At 41.2% G+C, this 17,777-nt stretch overlaps 1 protein-coding gene across 1 annotated transcript in view; it reads right to left on the bottom strand.

The window, feature by feature from the left end:
- Positions 1 to 2,454: 2,454 nt before the first annotated feature.
- The window catches only part of RXFP1 (relaxin family peptide receptor 1), a 37,658-nt gene continuing 22,335 nt past the window's right edge, over positions 2,455 to 17,777 (bottom strand). Inside the window, exons 8-16 of the mRNA XM_054990290.1 lie at positions 16,879 to 16,953; positions 12,419 to 12,490; positions 12,231 to 12,302; positions 10,575 to 10,646; positions 9,646 to 9,717; positions 6,463 to 6,692; positions 5,762 to 6,172; positions 3,701 to 3,919; positions 2,455 to 3,149 (exon numbers count right to left, since the gene is read on the bottom strand). Of these exons, the coding sequence (XP_054846265.1) occupies positions 2,848 to 3,149; positions 3,701 to 3,919; positions 5,762 to 6,172; positions 6,463 to 6,692; positions 9,646 to 9,717; positions 10,575 to 10,646; positions 12,231 to 12,302; positions 12,419 to 12,490; positions 16,879 to 16,953 (1,525 nt within the window). The 3' untranslated portion in view covers positions 2,455 to 2,847. The remainder of the gene's footprint in view (positions 3,150 to 3,700; positions 3,920 to 5,761; positions 6,173 to 6,462; positions 6,693 to 9,645; positions 9,718 to 10,574; positions 10,647 to 12,230; positions 12,303 to 12,418; positions 12,491 to 16,878; positions 16,954 to 17,777) is intronic.

The raw sequence follows: 17,777 nt of genomic DNA, 5'->3' as shown, positions 1-17,777 counted from the left end.
ATCACTTCTCTCAACATCTCAGTTGCCTTTCATTGTAATAAGCATATTTATTTAAATGAATTGACAGTTCTAATGACAAGAAATGGTTAAACTATGTGATGGCCATAGCAATATCATTAATAATAATAATAACATTCGATTTATATACCGCCCTTCAGGACACTTAACGCCCACTCAGAGCGGTTTACAAAGTATGTTATCATTATTCCCACAACAAAACACCCTGTGAGATGGGTGGGGCTGAGAGAGCTGTGACTGACTCAAGGTCACCCTGCTGGCTTCAAGTGGAGGAGTGGGGAATCAAACCCGGTTCTCCAGATAAGAGTCCTGCACTCTTAACCACTATAGCAAACTGGCATTAATGTACAGATTATCTCAAATGGTGCACTTATCTTCCCATGGCTTTTCCATCAGTAAGATATTGCAGTAAGAAGATAACTACACTAGAAGACAATCTTAAAACAACTAAATTATCACCTAAAGGCAAAACTGTACGCACCACAGGAAGATGTGTGATTGCATCCTTCTAGAGTTTTTTTTCCCCTTAAAGAATAGCCATGGGATTAAAAATGTATGGGATAGATAGATGCTTGTGCAATCTGGGTCAACGGAGTGTTTTCCTAAATTTGACAGGTTCCCTGCCGTTGCTACTTGCCAGTATGCGTCCTCTAATGAAATGAAGAGCTGCTGCATAGGCCAGGTAGGCCATTCTTTGGGTCAGAGATGTGACGTATGGGAAGACAGGATTCAGTTCCTCGCATGCCATTTTACTGACATGAAACAGACCTCTCAATCTGTTATCTACCAATAAAAAAGTCTCCCAGCATTTCATCATGTTTGTCTCTTGAATAAAATTATACCCTTAATTGCTACAGAAACTGAATATTGTTTTCTTATTATAGGCAGCATTTTCACTGACCCAGATTTGGAGGCCACTTCTGCATTTTCAGCAAAGGTGGAACAATTTGCAAACAAATGTACAGAATGTGTTCTAGAAAAGAGCAAGAGTCCAATAGCAACTATAAGACTAACAAAATTTGTGCTAGGGTATGAACTTTTGTGAGTCACACAGCTCACTGCTTCCGATTCAGACTGTTTTCTGTTTCTTAAAATGTGGGGTCTCACCAGGGAGAGATATATGACTCTTAAAAGCCCATTGAGTGATGTGAAACCTCTTCAGACTCCACTGATCCTTTATCTATTTTAATAAAAGCAAAGATCTGCAGTGATTTGACTGGAGCAAAGCAAAGGCAGCATTAACCAACACTATATACAAATGTAGTGGCAGGACTTTTTCAATGAACTTCAATCTTAAATATGGAAAATTAAAGACTGTATCATTTTGCACACCAATAGTGCCATCCTAAGCAGAGTTACACCCCTCTAAGCTCTAGTCCCTCTACTCCAATGGACTTAGGAGGATGTAGCTCCTGGGCAGACACATGGAACTGGCAGTAAATCAAACAGCCCAACCCCCACTACCCTTTTCTGCACGCACATGTAGTGAGAAGCGCACCATCTCCTCCCGGGAGTTGCCCTGGGTGAGAGTTCCTTCACCTCTTTCCTCAGAAAAAAAGCCGTTAGTAGAAGGGCAGGATTCTTGGGTGCTTTGACTGTAGAGAGCTCATTCCCTGGAAATCTAGTTGGTCTTTAAGGTGCTACTGGACCCAAATTTTGCACCCCTTAACCTGTAGATTTCAATGGGCATAGAAAGGTGTAACTTTGTCTAGGATTGCATTGTTACCCACTTTGTGGTTCGATCTGCTAAAGATAATCCTACTTTGTAACTTCCTCCATAGCTGAATGGATTTGGAAGTTGTACACAAAGGTCAATAGCTTATGTGGTTTAATCATAAAACTGTTCATCTGTCAGATTATTTTTAAAAAGGAGGGCATTATTGCATGATGGTTTATTAGGCTGTACTTTATTTACAAACACAACATACTAGCAGAAATCCCGTACCCAGCAATGGTTCTTCCTGTATCCTTGAGTTGTAAACATTATCCTTGTAACATTGGAGTGCAAGTCACACCACTTTCCATTAAGTCTAGTACAAGCATTTATAAAATCTTTCTTCAAATCAAAAAGACCATTAATCATCATACTACTATGCTGGCATGGTTCTTCATGCTGCAACTCGCAGAACATCGCTATTTTCTAATATAAAACACCAGGTTGGATACAAAACGTAACCAGAGTTGTGCTTCTTGAATTTCCCAGTTTTTCTTCTCTCCTGTGGCCTCTTCTGTAGCTCCAAAGCTGCTGTGGAGAGTTGAAGGACCCTCTAAAATACTGCGTGGTGTGGTACATGGGCTGTGGTGGGAACCAAGACAACACAGCCTTTTTGCCAGCCCTTTCCATTCACAGTGTTGCAGGACTAGGTATTTTACATGCAATCTATTGAAACAACTGTTGATAAGTATTCAGTAATCTATCGTTTCAGATTGCCTCTTTATATTTCAGCCACAAAGCAAACATTTCAGAAAAATACTGCCAAAGGCTTAGGGATAACACTGGTTCGTACACTCCAATCTTCTATTATCATAAAGCTTGCAAATTAAAAATTGGTCAAAATACAAAACAATTCTTAGACTGGTGCAAATGCTCACCCTCAAATCATCAGACGCTATCATCTTTAATCACCCCTTCCCCACGTTTATGGCTAGTACTCCCAATAGTTGTTCATAGAGATATACAGTGATAAGTCAGTGTTTTTTGTTCTGCTTAAGAGTTCATTCCACAATTTGTAAAAGGGTGTTTGTTGCTTCGCTCTCTAAGTGGCAATCGCTCCAAGAAAATGATGCTGAATGTGCAAAGAAAGTCAGAGTGAACCACATGCATTTGCTTCATATGTATGGACTGCATGTTGATGTATGTGTCGTAATAGATCCTTCTGAAAAGTCCGTATAAAGAGCAGGTTTTGTTAACTCAGGTAAGCTCTCTTGTACAGGCCACATTTCTACCCAAATGAATGAGGCCCCATACGTTTTCTGGCTGTTCTTGCTTCCTGAGGATCTTCTTTGCTTGTAATTGTGCCAAACCTGATTAATCATTTCCTTGAAAGGCCTAGTGGTCAGTGTATAGAGAAGAGGGTTCAAGGCGCTGTTGATTGGTAATATAAATATCACTACCCAGGAAGTTATGGAGCCTGCAGGGAGGAGGAAAAAAGAACATTTTACTCAACAATACCAGTAATACAAAGAATGGTTTGTAATTAATATGGAGCCTCAGTAGCCTCACTACAATTAGCGTAGGATACATTAGCATACAAGTTGTATCAAACTTAAAGTGAAAGCAGAAAGGCAGGTGTTCATATACTTATTTGAATCCCAACATCCACTGGAGTAAAGAAACATTTACTTTCCTCCGATTCTGTATCTCTAGAACAAAATAACAAGAGCCACATTCCTGCTGGTAAGGAGATCTGAGCCTCAGAGCCAAACTACAAGTGACGCCTTACACAGGTTGGACACTTGTCAGCTTCCCTCAAGTTTTGATGGGAAATGTAGGCGCCCTGGTTTTACAGCTTGGCTCTCCATTACAGCTGCAAGACCAGGATGCCTACGTTTCCCACCAAAACGTTAGGGAAGCCTACTAGTCTCCAACCTGTGTAAGACGTCACTTGTAGTTTGGCTCTCAGAGTTCTCAGCCCCAAACTGGAAAATATGACAGAATAATTAAAGGACCTTAAGGCAATACCTGGAATTTCTACTTGAAGTAAGGATAGCAATTTCAGTATAAATATGGGGATCCAACACAGTGCATTAGTAAATACGATGAAGAAAAACCGTTTGGCAAGAGACATCTCTTTTTTCACATGATTCCGGATTTCAGTGGCAGTAATGGCTGTTTGATGAACGCTGTAAAACATGCTTCCATAGGAGAACACGATGATGATGAATGCTACCAAGTTAACACCTGTTGCAAAAGACAAGGTATGTTGACATTTCATTTAAAATGCCTGCTCTGCCAGGCTACACTACCAACCTGCATCAGTATTACAGCAGTGTGCAGGTTTTATTTTATTAATTATTTACATTATTTATAGTCCACCTTTCTGACTGAGACTCAAGGCTGACTACACAGCTCAAGGCAATACAATCAACACGATGGAATATCCAATAAACAATGCAGCTGGATTTGGATTGCAGAAATCTAAACCAAGCAGATACCTGAAACAGAGCTGAAGCAATGCATAAGCTTGTTAAACAATGCAGAAATACCGCCCCTCCCCAGACTTAACTGGGGGGCTCAGCTGCAGGCTATGCAGGGAGGTGAGCAGGGCACATGGTGGCTGTCTCGTGGAGGGGTGGCAAGGGCTCCTCGTGGCCTTGGTGGGCCAGCCCCTGTCGCCCAGATTCAAATGTCAGGGCCAGCCAATGGCAGCTGGCTGGCCCGGGTGGCGAGAGGCGGGCAGAGTACTGCAGACATGGGCGATGTGGGCTCCTCTCAGGTCTGCTGCCAGCCCTTATAAAGGGAGGCGGCTCCGCCCCTCAGCACTTGGCTCATGGCCATCCCACACAGCCCTCCCTTTCATCACAACTTTGGAGGGAAGCAGGCGGTTGGGGCATTGAGCACTGATTCGTTTGGGGGGAAATAGTGTTTATGAGCTCAGTTTCCCTATTACGGGGTTCCCTTTACGGGGTCTGGAGAGTGAAGCATGGCAGGTGCATGCCCAGCTCAGGGACTGTCAGGTCTGCCTCACTCTCAGGTGGCAGGGGATCCACACAGGGGTGTACACCAATGTGGTATCTCACTGTCATCTCATGGTTCCCCCCCTCAGCAGGGGTCTAAGGGAGTGTGATGGCCATCGGCTGACAGGCAAGTCAGCCGATGCTCGGATCTGTGCCCTATGCAGCGCCAACGCTCCACGAGCTGTAAATCAATAAAATTGTGGCCTCTTTCAACTCCATCATGGTTGTCTGATATATTTTGTCGCCTTGTCCCCATAGCTCTCCTCCCCCTTTTAGCACTGGCCTGCAAATTACATAGCAGGTTCCTTCCTACAGAAACAGACGTACTATTTACAGAAGTATAGTAGTAGTAAAGTCTGCAGTCCCTCCCTATTCCTTTACCAAAGCATCTTTCTGAACCATTTCATTACAGTACAGCCTTATTATCTATGTATTACCTCCTGAATAATTCAGTTTCACATAGCCAGGAGAGCGGGGGGACCTTCCTAACTTCATCAGGCAGGCCATTCCTGCCTGAGAATGCATATATATGGACAGCTGATTTTGCCTGTTTGCAGGATGGCACCTGCAGATGAGCAAAGCTGTCAATGTAGGCACATATGGAGCGACATGTTACAAGAGGAGGATTTAACACCGTCCCTTTCCTCAGGTTTTAGAGGACAAACCAGAAAGTTAGGAAGAGAGGTCAGGGCATTTGTTTACTCTTTACTGCCCTGAACTATCCTTTTATGTGTAGATTGCTAATCTCAGGGCTTCTTCCGCATGGCATCCTTCTTTCCCTTCCTTTGTCACACATCTGTCTCTTCTCTCTAACTTGCACCTTATCTCTTGGCATGTATTGTGTATGAAACAGAGATTTAGAGGCTATGCTGAGTATCCAAAAGTAGTACCCAGACTTCTTAGTAGTATCCAAACTTATGCATATATTCACTGGAAAACAGGTACTTCACGTAGTTACTGCTTAGTGCTGGTATGCCTCAGTCAATGGCCATACATAGGTAATCCGTTTATTTTTCAGTTATAAACTAGAGTTATATTTTTCAGTTATAAACTAGAATGCACTTACCTAGAAAAATTACAACAGAATAAATTTGACCTCCTGTGGTTTCTGATTGCTCAGAGTGAAGAGGGAAACAGACACCATTAGTTCCATAGTAGTTTTGGAAAAAGTCCTTATTGCTTACTGGAATAAAAGCAACCACAAACCCTACCACCCAGATGAGAAACAAAATGGAAATTGTCCTGTATCTTCCTCGCTTCAAGCATCTAAAGGGGTAAACGATGAAGATGTATTTTTCCAAAGTTAGATAGGTTAATAATAAAACCGACACTTCTGTGGACAAAATGGCCAAAGATCCCACCAGCTGGCACTGAATACTGTCCATCCATAACTGAGCATGTCTATTGTATTCCCCACGATACTTCAGGTCAAAGGCTCCAATGACAAATAAGTATATTCCCATAAGGCAGTCTGCACCTACAAGGAAAGTGTCATAAGAGTTCGTGAGACTACTATAAATACAAGTTTTTTTAAAAAAATGACATGACTTAGGCGGACTTTGTAGTATAATTTCACCCCCAAAAATGGCAATTTACATTAATTTGGAATTCTGAAAAGAATGTCCAGTTTCTATACTAACATGACTGATTGCTTTAAAGCCATAATATTTTGCATTAAATGTTTTCACTTCCCATATGTGAGGATCTTCCTCTGAGCCCTGGTGGTGAAACTACCTTTCATAATTTTAGTAGAAGGGGAATACTCACAGCAGAGGGACATTATCGACATGGCGTGGAGTTTGTTCTCTGATCGAATATAAGGCCTCATGCAGATGACAAAGATGTTTCCAAAGCAAGTGACAGCAGACACAACCCAGACAAAAACTCTCTGTAGAATGCTGGCCAACAAGTTCTCAAAGGAAGAGATTCCATCAGTGTTCGGTTTACAGCTGCGTACATGAGGGGCATAGCCACAATACTGGAATTTTTTAAAATATCTGAGAAGAGGAAAAGGGGAGGCATTTTGAACATCAAACCAATGTGTATGGAGTTCTATTCTTTTTCTTTAAATGCACTATGCATATATTCACAGAATTAAGGGGGAAAACTTCTTTGAGAATTCATTTCATTTTATTCATTTTATTCGACTTATATCCTGCCCTTCCTGCAAGCGGGCTCAAGGCGGTTTCCGATAAAATATACTGTTAAAATGCAATAAAACATTATTGCAAATAGCATAAAATCCAATATTAATCCACATTGATCCAAATAGCATAAAAATCCAGGTTCCACCAAACAAATCAGGCAACTGTAAAATCGCCATAAACCATGGGCACCGCCATGATGTAACTCCAGGGCGGCTGCAAAATGAAATTCTGATGACAAGAAAATTATTGGCTTTTTTAGTTGATGCTTGTTGAATATACTGTATATATTACAGTACATGAATACTAGTTCTATTCTATACATAGTATTTTGCAACCTACTGCATAATTTGATATAACTATTTTTATTTTTCAAGCAAGAAGAAGCAATTACAAAAGGAGTAACAAAGCAAAATAACACATGCACGCACGCATGAACACACATACACACACACCAGATCAATGCTTCACCAATGTGACTGTGTCTCATTATGAAATGTCAAATTTTTATTTGGTTTGGAATAGGATAAGTTGCCACCTCCAGGTAGGCCCTGGAGATCTGTCAGAGATCCGTTATTTCCAGATGATACTGGTTAGATCCCCTGGAGAAAATAGCTGTTTTGGAGGATGGACTCTATAGCATTATAGCCACCTGAGGTCCCTCCCCTCCCCAGACCACACACTCCCCAGGCTCCATCCCAAATCTCCAGAAGTTTCCTAAACTACAGTTGGCAATCCTAGCCTGGGATAAACTATACTGGGAACCTCAGGAAAGAAAACAATTGAAGTGGGCCAATGCCTTTGGCATATTTTGATAAAAGGAAAGCTTGAAGTAGTCAGAGAGACTGCTAGTTTGTGTGTGTGTGTGGGAGAGAGAGAGACTAGAGGACTTTCATATACTATATTGGATTAAGGGGTGCATTAATAGAAAGGAAAATGTAAGCTGTTCTGTTTAAGGAAGCATGGCACCATGACACATAACACTTTAATATAGTTTTCAGCTGAATAATGTGCATATGGAATAATGGAATGTGTAACAGATGTTTATTTCATTTGTTTTTGAAATTGTATCAGAGGAAGCATCTTGTGTTATGCCTTGCACACATGGGAAAGTTAGTGGGGAGCTGGGGACACAGTCATTTTCACTTGTCATAAGCAGATAACTTGAAACTTTAGTGCTTCTGATTGTACAGAGACTGTTGCACACACAGAGATTCCCAATGCCAAGATTTGGGGAAGCAATACTGCCATACTTGTTTCCAGGTAAAGATACTGGCCCCAATCCAGAGACCCAGAGGAGCAACAGAAGGTTGTGCACATATTATCCTCATGGAAACCCATGCCTAGAGGGCAAACACTTATGGAACTGTGAATCAGGCAAGGCACTGGCATCTTGATGCGGTATTCTTCCTTCTGTGCAGCAAGCTCTTTTGGGTCAGCACACCTGTATGTGAAACCTGTTTCAACAAAGGATTGTGTGTGCTGTATTAGGAAAACAGTATACCCTCTCTCATGCTTTATAGTGAAATGTATAACTTATATATGTTTTGTTGGCATATATATATATGTTTATATATTTAATGTGCCCATGGTGGAAAAGTGAGCTCAGGCTGCAATCAAAGTCTTATACTGCTGGGACTCAGAAACTCTATGTGCTTTATTCTTCCACATAGTGTATGTGGAGGATTTAATATATACAAGCAGGGGACCCACAAGGACTTGCAGGGGGCATGTAATCCCTCCTACCCCACTATTTTCACTTTCCTTTCCATGAAAGCCCCCATAGTCTCTCCCCTTCTCCTGCTTCCCTCTCTCCTTCCTGCCCATCAGCCACTCTACTTCTATGTGCTCTTGACTTCAACTTTCCCTCTTGCCCTCCAAGGAAAATTCTATGCAGAGCTGCCACTGGGCTGGGCCCAGTTGCACAGTGGGAAACTGCAAGGACTTGCAGGGGGTAACCTCACTATTTCTTCTTTTCTTTGTGACTACCTCCATATCCTTACCTTTCCCTACTTCCTTTTCTCCTTCAGAAACACCAATCAATAAACCTTTTGTCTGCCCCATCCCCCATTGTCAGCTATATTTATTATTTATTTACTTCATTTACATTCCACCTTTCTCTACAATAGGTTCCTAAAGCAGCTTACATCATTCTCCTCTCCTCCATTTTATCCTTACAACAAAGCTGTGAGATAGGTTAAGCAAAGAATGTGTGACTGGCTAAAGGTCACCCAGTAACCTTCTGTGGCAGAATGAGGATTTGAACCTTGGTCTCCCAGGTCCCCATCTGATATTCTAACCACTATACAACATTGGCGTTCAAGGGGTAGCTGCTGTTGAACAGTAGCAAGCAACCTGTCCTGGGTACGTTATGCAAGTCATGTGGTATCAAGTTGCCTGGTGGTTGCTGCCGGGCCTGGCTCCATGAGTCCTCCCTCATAGGCAAAAACAGCCCTGGGAAAGGCCCTGCCTGTCCCCTTATCTTTTACTGATAGAAACCAAGGCTAGAAGACTAGCAATACTGCTGTGGTTGCCTAGCAACAACAACTGCGGGCATTCATTTCAGAAAGCTACAGGTGCTGCTTCTATTACTTTAGATTTTTTTTTAAAAAAACAATTTATTATTTTTGAGATTTTAGATTTTTCTGCAATCCTGGGACTTTTCTTATGTTTGTAGAAAAATTGTTCTTGTCTGTTCTTGGCTCTAGTCTCTGGTGTTAAGTATCCACAGATTTGGCCACAGTGAGAATTACATATATTGATGATGTGACATATATGATGTAAAATCTCTATATATGATACTTACATATGGGAGAGGTTTCTAAGTGGATTGAACATTCTTCTCTGAATAGTTGTAATTTCAATACCTTCCAGGCTACTATAATGATTGGAAAGAGAATATTAAGTACCATTGATATGCAAAATCATATACATGGGGAAAATGATTGAGAAAAGTATATGGAAAATAGATTATTTGATCAGCAAAATTTATATATCTTTCATATTTATTTTATGGGCTTACTAAAAATGGCAAAATAAAGTCTACAGAATACATCAGGCATTGATCTTCAGCCCTGCCCAATTCATACTGGAGTTTGTGATCTTAATGACTTAAGTCAAATTTGACTTCATGAGTTTTCAGATAGAATAGTTTAGAAGGCATAGGCCAGTGAAGTGCTTTGGTTGTTGGATCCACTGCTTCAAGACAATAGAAGGGAAAGGAAATTCCTACCCTTCCACTAACCTTTAGAAAGGTCCTAATCTCATAAAAAACCATCACCTACCCTCCCAGGATGTAGCAGACTTGGTTGTGGCCTCTGTGAGGCCCAGCCCCTCACCACACGTCTCCATTTCCCTTCCAGGCAGGTCACTACCCATTAGGAAGGCCAGGGAACACGGCTGTTCCAGCCCCGCCCCCCCACCGGTGATCCATCCTAGCTGCTATCGGAGCCCTTCCCACAGATCCATTCCCAGGCAGCTAATAAACTTGGACACATCTAAGCCCATTGAAATCAATGGGCTTAGACTGGAGTAACGCTGCTTAGGATTTCACTGTTACTTTATCAATGTCAAAATTACCTGGTTGAGCTTCATTGCATGCTTCTGAGTAACATAAAATACTGAAATGAAACAGGCAGATAATCTGGGAAATGTTCAGTGAGCGCTGAACAGAGCTACAATTCTTAGTATAGAATACTGGCAAAAAATTTCTCCAAAAGAAGTACAGATACTTACAGAGAATTGAGTTTTGCAAGATAGTCAAACTGATCTGCTTGTATATTCTGTACTGGATTGCATGAAAGATTCCTGTAAAAAACCCGACAATAAATTATGGCTTCAGATAAATTATCATTTGGGGATTACATCATGTTAATTGGATACTTCCCTGACTTGGTCAATTGATGTGAAGTTATGTGAAAGATTGTATGTTAATATTTGCTAGTAATTTTAGAGTATCCAGTCATGGATAGATTACGCCTTAATGGATTCAACTCATGTCATAACAGAAACCTGAAATAAAGCTACATTTTCCTGAATAAAAAGGAGATATTTGTTACACTCCGTATACGCTGACAAAGAATAATTTTCAAATGGGTAGATAACTGTCTTCGTCCAGACTTCTGCTTTGGAAATATGAATAAACTCAGACTGTATCTCGCTCATTAATGTACAGCTCATTTCTCTGTTGCATTCAGATGTGAGCCTGAAAGATTCTTAGGGCCATGTGCTCCATTCCACATGACTTTACAATGTAAGATTTCTGGCCTCATAACAAAACATAGTCTGTTAGTCCATCTGAACCTCAAATTATAGCTGTATTCAGATTTCATGACAAATTTCTGTTTTGGATGAACCCCAAAACAGCTCGTTGATATACTCATACAGACCTTGATTCAAAGCTTCCTGATGGTGGAAGCCTTCAGTCAAACACCAATTTCCCATGATTTCTGAATGCACCTCCTGGTTAAATGCGATTCTGTTTCCTGCTCACAAACTGGTAAACTAGGATTTAGAATCCTGATTTGCAGGGAGGAAACAAAGTCCAACTTGATTAGGAGCTTGCAGCACATCGCCAAGCAATTTGAAGGCTTCCAAACCCAACAAGCTTTCTTGTGCTCTTGTGTGTGAGGGTGCGGAAGGGGTAGAAGAAACGTATATGGCAACAAGGTATTTTGTGGCTGTCATCAAAATACAGATGTGTCATGATGATGTGGTTCAGGCAAACTATGGTTTGTTGTAAATCTAGAAACGTTTCATTAAATTGTCACTTGTGACGGAACAAGCATATAAGCTTGAGGGTCTCCCAGGCTCATTACTGTAAAAATAAGGCATTGCTCTTACATCTGAACAAAGCAATTGTGCATCCTGGAGTAACTGGGTCTGATTATGGAGATTACCAGGGCTTTTTTTCTGGGAAAAGAGGTGGTGGAACTCAGTGGGTTGCCCTCAGAGAAAATGGTCACATGGCTGGTGGCCCCGCCCCTGATCTCCAGACAGAGGGGGGTTTAGATTGCCCTCCGCGCCACTGAGCGGCGCAGAGGGCAATCTCAACTCCCCTCTGTCTGGAGATCAGGGGGTGGGGCCACCAACCATGTGACCATTTTCAAGAGGTTCCGGAACTCCGTTCCCCCGCGTTCCCCCTGAAAAAAAGCCCTGGAGATTACTAACCATAAGTAATACAGGAATAATTTTGGAAATCTTAAAATTCAACGTAATAAATAAACCAAACTTATTTGTAGCCATTTTAAAAAGAAACTTTTCAAAGAATACACAGGATGTACAGTTGTACCTATAATTCATATATAACTCCATTTTCTTTCAAGATAACATCTAATATAAAACATTAATTTACAATATACATGGTATAATAGAGCTATTCTAAAAACTTACAGTTGTGAAAGTTCTTTCAGGTCCTTAAACAGGTATGGAGGAAATGATTCAATCTGGTTGTTTGCCAAGTCTCTGTGGGAAAATCCCCAGAATTTAGATTTTAATAGTTTATTTTATAATCAGTTTTTAACTTTACAAGTCACAAGAGAGTAACTAGTTAATGTGCTGTATAAAAGTTATCTACTTACAATTCAGCTAATCTGTGAAGATTAGAGAAGCTATTTTCATTTAGAGAGCTGATTTCGTTTCTTCTCAAAACACTGAAACAATTAAAGATATATGTCAGCATATTTTAGGAGTAATTTCACCACTTTGTACCCTTCCTCCTGCCTGCCTAGTGAGATCTTTAGATCAGGCCCTATTCATGTGACAAAATACTACTAGAGGCTGCCACGAGTATATGTTCACAACAAAAATGACTGATGGTCCCTCCTGGGATACAATCAACCCAGTAAGACCAATATAGAAAATCCTCAATTACTGCTTTATAAAGTGCAAAGTGCTCATGTAGAGAATTTCATATAGAGTATGCGCAAAATGCATCAACTTTGAAATACAATAGATAAATATATACAGAATAAATACAGAATAAATATGAATAAATATGAATATCAAGTAGAACGGCACACAATACCCAATAAATACTACTAACATATCCCTGTACTACTCTTCCAGGACACATGGAATGAAGTGTGCTTGTAATCTTCCTCCGACACAATAGTAAGTCTTTCGGTGGACAGCTGTGCACAATGTCACTCCAGAGGTGTGAACCCGTACAAGCATGTGTTGCTTATATTTTTCACACCATACCGATCACTCATGAGGATCGTGTGTAGGCTCTTCACTACATGTCAACAGGTAGGTGAGTGAATAGTAAATGGTAAGTAAGTAGTAATAAACATAAACTGCGTCCAGTTTATTCTATTTTAACTTCTCTTTGTTCTTGTTTTCCAGATGCAATGGGACACAGAAGACCCATCCAGCTGCTATACGACTTACCACCATCCACATTCCCACAAGTGGGGGTGAAAAGGGGTCAGGGAAAATTGCCCCAAAGTTTTCCCAACAGGCTGCTGTCTTTACTCCTGTTTTGTACTCTTTATCAAGAAAGCAGTGTATCGGTTCAATACCTAAGTTATACAAGCACAACAATAATTCATTGCTTAGTAATAAATTGCTTGGTAATAAACTATCTTGTCCCACCTTCAAATAAAACATGACTTACATCATAGTATTCATTCAATGTTCTCCGCAGTTGTCTCTACGGTGCAAATAGTCTCCCATATTCTTTCACATCATCAAATAGTTAAAGAAAATACCATCAAGATAATTATACATACTACTATATCACTACCCTTATAACATGACAAGGATCCCTGTAAAGAAAACACAACAAATCAATAGTTTGATTTAGCTCTTGAAGAACAACTCTGTTAGGTTCATATATCCAGAAGGATTCCCTCCTGAAAAGGTCTCTTTGCATATCTCTTAACCTGTTTGATTTCAAGACTTGTAGTACTGAAAATCTGAACTCCCTTGCCTCCCTGTGGTGGTCTGCAAAATGCTGTGCAAGCGGAGCCTCCAGTGATCTATTTCGAATTCTTGAGATATGTTCTTATAGTCGAACCTTCACCGCTTTCTGTGTACTGCCTATGTATATTAAAGGGCAAGTACATTCAATGATATATATGACCAGGGCTTTTTTTCAGCAAGAATGCGGTGGAACGGAGTTCCGGAACCTCTTGAAAATGGTCACATGGCTGGTGGCCCCACCCCCTGATCTCCAGACAGAGGGGGGTTTAGATTGCCCTCGGCGCCGCTCCAGCGGTGCGGAGGGCAATCTAAACCCCCCTCTGTCTGGAGATCAGGGGGCGGGGCCACCAGTCGTGTGACCATTTTCTCTGAGGGCAACCCACTGAGTTCCACCACCTCTTTTCCCAAAAAAAAAGCCCTGTATATGACACCCATCATACTGCAAGTGGAAAAATTATTCAGTTTGAAAATACGTCCAATGGAACTTATTTTAAATTCCTGGCCAGTAGCTGCTAGTTCACAAACATTACACTGCCCACAGTGGAAATATCCCTTCGGGCCTGTCTGGTTGGTTTCTGGTTTTTGAAAGTCCAAATAGAACCACAGTCTTGGGTTAGATTTTTCCTGGGGCATGTACCTTTAAGGGTAGTGCTGTGGTAATATGGATAATTAGTTTGATGATAGTCTTTTTAAATATTTGATGATGTGAAAGAGTACAAGAGATTATTTGTACCTTAGAGACAACTGCAGAGATCATTGAGTGAATACCACAATTTAAGTCATGTTTTATTTGAAGATGGGACATGATGGTTTATTACCAAACAATTTATTACTAAGCAATGTATTATCATCATGCTTGTATAATTTAGGCATTGAACCGATATGAATGCACTGCTCCCTTGATAAAGTACAAAACAGGAGTAAAGCTAGCAGCCTGTTGGGACGACTTTGGGGCAGTTTTCCCCAAAAGGTATTGGGCATTGTGAGCGTTCTACTTGATATTCATATTTATTCAATATTTATTCTGTATATACTTATCTATTGTAGTTCAAAGTTGATGCATTTTGGGCATACTATATATGAAATTCACTACATGAGCACTTTGCACTTTATAAAGCAGTAATTGAGGATTTTCTATATTGGTCTTACTGGGTTGATTGTATCAACCCAGTAAGACCAATATAGTATAGTATTGTATCCATTTTGTTGTGAACCTATTCATGTAACGTCAGAAAGGGAAGCTGAATTTATAGTAATCTAGATTCTGTGGGATTGAGAACGTAGCACAGTATAGTCCGATCTTGCCAGATCTCAGAAGCTATGCAGGGTTGGCTCTGGTCCAAGGACCTCCAAGAATGACTCTGGATTGTTCTTCAAAAGAAGGCAATAGCAAACCACTTTTTCTCCTCACTTACCATGAAAACCTCTTGCTGCAATTGCCATAAAATGGTTGCAATTTGATGTCACATACATAGATAAACTGTGGTTGTGACTTTTCTATGGAATTCCCTCCCTAGGGAGATGCTCTCAGTGATATAAAGAAAAAACAGAAGCCAGTTCAGGAAACTTTTGGACCAAGTTGGTTCAACAAGAATGCTTCTTACTTACAGAACTGTTAAGCTGTTGCAGGAGATGAAAGTAGCATTTCTTAAATAATGGATATGGTTGCCTTCAAAATCACTGGAGGATTTAAAAAAATACTGTTGGTATAAAGTCATTAATTTTAACAGGACTCAACAGGATTTGCATTACATGAGAGTCTTTGCATTACAGAGTAGTCTTTTTTGCTCTTTCAGAACTTTTGCAGCAGAAGTATACCACATTTTGTCACAGTCAGATGTAACTCCAATCAATTGAATCTTTAAATACTTTTCAGTGTTCAAAGTAGTAATTACTACAAAAACATAAGCTTGACATCTAAGGAGAGAAAAGAGCTGCTTTTTGTTACACATAATTGCTAAACCTCTGTAAGCAGTCGGCTGGCCTACACCATCTTTAATAAGCCATTTAACCTGGATACCTGTGATATAAAATCTCAGGATCACTGGATTTAAAATGGCAGTTTGGATTGCAGCCAGGGGAATTCCAGCTAACAGTTGCTGAGTCCCGCCCGGGAGACCAAGGCATGAATGGAATGCTGCATAGGAATGTGGGGTGATCAGTGGTGATTGGATTTGCAGTCATTTCAGCTCCAGGAGGAGTCCAGTGCAACAACCGTCTCGCAGAGTCATCCCCACTTAACACATTCCTTTCCCTCCCTCCATGATGAGATCACCTGTCCTTGACTGAGGAGCTAATCAAATGGCATTCATAAGTATTTATAATTCATTCCTGGGAAGGTACATTCCCCAACTAAAGTCATCAATTTAGCTCCGGTGGACTTCATTAACAAACTGCCCTTCTGTGCAGTGCCAGAACAAATTTTGCATTCTTTCACATTCCCCAGCAGCTACCAATCAAGGTAATCACATCTTTTGTTACTCCCAGGAACTGACCATTGCAGCCTTTTTTCCAACAGCAGGGTGGACTCTCCCACATCAGGGCACATTTTGCCCTATAAGAATGGTGCCTTGGCAGCACTCAAATTGAGCATGTGTACTGGATCCTAAGCGTTGTTCCCTTGAGGTTACCCCAAGCCTCTTGCTCTCTCTTGGCCAAGGACGCTGGACATTTGAAGCTACTCTCTTCTCTCATGGACTGGACTACTCTTCAGGATAGGTAGATATACTTATTCCCCTCTCTCTATCCCAGCTTCTGGCTAGCTTCCTAGGACTCTGTGTGCATGTAACCATTTCCCCCTGCATTTCTGTGTGAATGCACATGCATTTTTCCTTTCTAATAAAAGATTATTATTTGAACTTAAGCATCAGCCTCATTTGCTATTTTGGAAGGAAACCCATAGACATTGTTGAACAAGATCCCATAGTTACCAGCCTTTTGCATAGCTATTTTCCTTGCTTGCTAATTCCTCCACAAATTTTCTTACTCACAGGAGACCAATTCTAGTAACACCTCATTCTCTTGTTCCTTATGGGAAATTTTTTTACAAATGGGAAGATGCTTTTAGTTCAAATTAAGTCTAAAGTTTAACTTCTGTAGGAAACAATGGACTCACAGCCAGTGTAACCTTGGCATATGTTGACAAAGATGTTTATCAGGCAACTGTGCAAGGGCATTATTCATCAAAACTCTGGAAAAAAGAAAAAATATTAGTTTGATTGCAATGAATGTTTTATTTCACATTTATGACTTCATCACAGCAAACTGGGCTTTGTTAGCATATTATATGAACATTGGCTTATTTGGCTTGAAACGCTCTTGCAAGTATGTTTCAAAATCCAATTTCTCACATGGAAATATAGATGGCATAGTTTCTGCATGTGGCCTGTCATTTCACTGTACTACATGAGTCTGAGACATAACATCAAAATGAACCAATTAAGTGTAACTGAAAATTTGCCTCTCAGATCACAAATGCAGATATAAGACGGAGCACGGTGGTGATGGAATGCAGCAGTCTTTTTGCACTCTAATTACTTCTGCAGCTGCGATTGGTGGCAGCGGGCAGTGATCAGCTGGGATGCTTCTGGGGACAGCAGAGCATGGGCAGTGGCTCCAGGTGCCTGCTGGTCGATGGTGCACCCTATCAGGTAGGGGCATGCAGCAGCACTGCTGCAAAAACTAGCTGCCTTGCAGGTGCAGGGAGGAGGCTTCTCCAGAGCAGCTTCCCCTATGAAGCAGGAGGCCATAGCAACCTGTTTCCTGTCCACTCACCCCCTCATCTCCCATCTAAGGGGCAGAGTGGGACTTAGGCCTGCCACAGTTGAAGGGAAGTCTCACCTGCAGGGGTTGTCCAAGGCCCTTGAACGGCTTTCTGAACAGGTGGAGCAGCTGGACGCCACCAGTTCCGAGGTAGTGATGAAGGCTGCTGTTGAGCCCTCCCCCACAGGCAGCAGGAAGGGTTGCCAGGGGGGCAGAGTGGGCAGGTCAGCACAGGAGAGCTCAGTCACCATC

This window comes from Eublepharis macularius, chromosome 10 (genome assembly GCF_028583425.1).
Source record: "Eublepharis macularius isolate TG4126 chromosome 10, MPM_Emac_v1.0, whole genome shotgun sequence".
Taxonomy (NCBI): domain Eukaryota; kingdom Metazoa; phylum Chordata; class Lepidosauria; order Squamata; family Eublepharidae; genus Eublepharis; species Eublepharis macularius.
This window is presented reverse-complemented; position numbering and strand designations above follow the sequence as displayed.